The following is a 3,269-nucleotide window of genomic DNA, read 5'->3' on the forward strand; positions in this document are numbered from 1 at the left end:
GGGCCCTTGACGGGATTCGAACCCACGACCTTACAGTTGCGAGTCCGAGAGCCTAACCACTAGGCCACCGACGCCACATATACACCCCAGACCCTATGTTCCCAGAAGCCCTGAATCTCGAGACAATGCCAGAACTGCTCATGGAGTGTTTACAATGAAAGGGAAACAACTGATAATATAATGGACAAGCAACTGTGGTGGCTTACGGATTATGTCCCATACCATTACAAGGGGCCTTTTTCCTTAAATTCCAGGAGCTTTTATCTTTTCTTCACAAATTCATAGTGAAGAGCAAGCAGAAATGACATCCCAGTACAAAAATCCTCCCTTAACACTTTACCATCACATTTTGGGGAAAATCCAAAGAAACAGGGAGGTAAACATCGCCAATCGACGAGATGAGGCGGCAAAGTGTTAAGCCTTAGAAATTGAACTTTCGCCTCCTATCTTGCCAGTAACAATTTTGGCCATTACAACAGAACACTTTTCCAAAATCATTTTACACAACAAAACAAGAAAAGGTTGCAATTTTGTTGTTTTAGTACAGGTTTTACGGCGCTCGCAACTGCATAAGGTCATACGAGCGCCAGAAGATTAGAGGTGTTACAAGAGAGTAACAAACATAAAAAAGAAGGAGGGGGAGATAAGGACGATAGATGTTTGATAGGAAAGAAGAAGCAAACCACACCAGAGCACCCGCCAACCACCCACTGCAATTTTGACTATCATGGCTAAAAAAAAAAAAAAGGTTTGAAAGGGACTTACCATCTCGCAGCAACACTCTCTCGTACGCCGGGAACTTAGACGCAAGTCCAGCTGGGAAAGGGAAAAAAAAAAAAAACACAAACATTGAAATAAAACTGCATCAGCTGATAATAATAACAATAAAAAACGATAAAATTTTTTTACAAAATAATACCAAATGCAATGACAAAAAATAAGTAATACATGTACAGCTAAATAAATCATGTTAAAAATCAGTAAAGAGTCAGATTAAATGTATGTATGGATATGTATGTATGGATATGTATGTATGGATATGTATGTATGGATATGTTTGTATGGAAATGTATGTATGGATATGTATAATTTCTTGGGAAGAATTCTTATATCAGCAGGATGTTGTTGTTTTTTCCAGTGGTGGCCATACTGAGCACTTGTGAAACTTGTAATAAAAACTTGAAGGTAAGTTCAACACAGGCGTCCTAGCTGGAGTTATCCACAGTTTTTCGCTTTTGAAATAACATGTGAGGATTTGTACATAACTCCAAAGGTCTAGTATTTAAATTCCTGCATGTGGTTGAATGATGCATTTGATGTAAATGTACAGTTTGTCAGCTTTACTTCTCCTTTCATATTGAATTTTAATGAGAGTAATATATATGATTAAAATTTAAATTTTTTTTTAAATGTATACCTGCATGTGTTTTTATGGTCCTGTACAGCCAAGGAAAATTTCCCTCTGGGATAATAAAGTACTATCTTATCTTATCTTATTTTGGCGTATTCTTTTCGCAAAATATATTTTTTCTGAAAATAATTTGATTAAGTGTGTTGGTCAAACATTTCGCTTAATAAACATACAAATGAAGAAGCGCTTTACACCATGATCACTGAACATATATGAAAAACAAAACATACGTAGCTGTACTTCTACTGCTGCTATGAATAACATAAGAATAACATAACTACTATTAAAACAATAATAAAAAACAGTTACACTGACGTGATAATGACAATACCGATGACGACGACGATGATGATGATGATGATGATAATGACGACGATATTTTCAAAATAACAATGATGCTGATGATGATAATAATAACAATACTAATGCATTTATATTGCGCATCACCCTTCCATGCAGGAGAACCGCAGGCTCTATGTGCTTTACAAATGTTCAAATAAAAAGAAATAACATTACATAGAGGGAGCTTTAAAAAAGAGCACAAACAAAGAGAAATGAAACAACAACCGACCCCCACATGCTGGATGCCATAATAATAATATATGCAAAAGTACATCCACATATTGAAGAAACTTGTCGCACAGGTGGGCATACAATGATTTAATTCCTCACAAAATGAGAAAGATGAACGGAATATGATTGGAGGAGACAGTAACAAATAACATGTTGCTCATCGTCATGAAAACAGGAAACATCTTTTTTTGGGTGTCCATGTAAGAACACGCATTTCTGAGATGATTTACTGAAAACAGTTGATCCAACGCGCACACACACACAAAGGGGAATAACGGAACACAAAATAAATTGTAAATTTGCAGTTTCCAAGGTTACCCAAGCTTTGAATATGTCACCAAACTGTGGCAGGCAATTTCTCGTTACTTTTATCTTTGATGCTAGACAGCCCTCATCTCCTTTAGTCTAGTAAATCTCAACTTTTATTCAAGATGGATAATTGTTTTGTTTTTTATCTTCAACAGCAAGAAAAGTGGGCGAGCTTTCTTTAAGATGATACCAATAAAATAACTCCATATGCCCAAAATAGGCGGGCACTTATTAAGAGACCTTGGGTTGTGGCACACATCTATCATGCTGTCCCCGTGGTTTTATGCACCCCACATAATTTAGCAAAATTTGATAATTTTTTTCATAATTTCTGATTATTTTCCTTTATCATTCTTTGTTAAAATTAACAGAATGGCATAATTTTATATTTTTGGGCTCAGTTTGCATAATATCAGGATTTTTTTGTTTCGCATAAAACGACAGATCATGATATCAGTTGTGTGTTAGATAAGATGTTTATGCACATTGTAGTGCAAACAGGTAAGACAAAAGAAGAAGAAGAAGCTGAGGGTAGCGCAAAAAAAGCTTTTGAAAAGTAAATTATTAAAAAGGAAAATCTATTTCCAAAATATCTATCTGAAGCGTAAGCAGTTATCTACCGTTACTTCATATGTGTGTAGACACGGGTATGTGTACGTGAATGCCTGTGTGTGTGAGTGTGTGTATGTTTATAAGTGTGTCTGTGTGCGTGTGTATTTGTGTGTGTGTGTGTATTTGTGTGTGCATGTGCGTGTGCGAGTGTGAGTGTGTGTGTGTGTGTGTGCATGTGCGTGCGTATCCGTGCGTGCCCACACGTGTGTACGCGCACATTGTGTGCATGTGTGTGTGTGTGTGTGTGCAGGTGTGTATGTGTGCAGGTGTGTGTGTGTGTGTGTGTGTGTGCGTGTGTGTGTGTGTGTGTGGATGTGTGCATGTGTGTGTGTGTGTGGATGTGTGCATGTGTGTGTGTGTGTGG

At 37.1% G+C, this 3,269-nt stretch overlaps 1 protein-coding gene across 1 annotated transcript in view; it reads right to left on the reverse strand.

Moving 5' to 3' along the window:
* LOC101853136 (tight junction protein ZO-2) overlaps nt 1–3,269 on the reverse strand; it is a gene marked incomplete at its 3' end in the record, with an annotated part of 17,188 nt that overhangs the window by 6,550 nt on the left and 7,369 nt on the right. Inside the window, 1 exon segment of the mRNA XM_013090371.2 lies at nt 766–816. Coding sequence (XP_012945825.2) covers nt 766–816 — 51 coding nt within the window.

The sequence above is a fragment of the Aplysia californica genome, unplaced genomic scaffold, assembly GCF_000002075.1.
Source record: "Aplysia californica isolate F4 #8 unplaced genomic scaffold, AplCal3.0 scaffold01244, whole genome shotgun sequence".
Lineage (NCBI taxonomy): Eukaryota > Metazoa > Mollusca > Gastropoda > Aplysiida > Aplysiidae > Aplysia > Aplysia californica.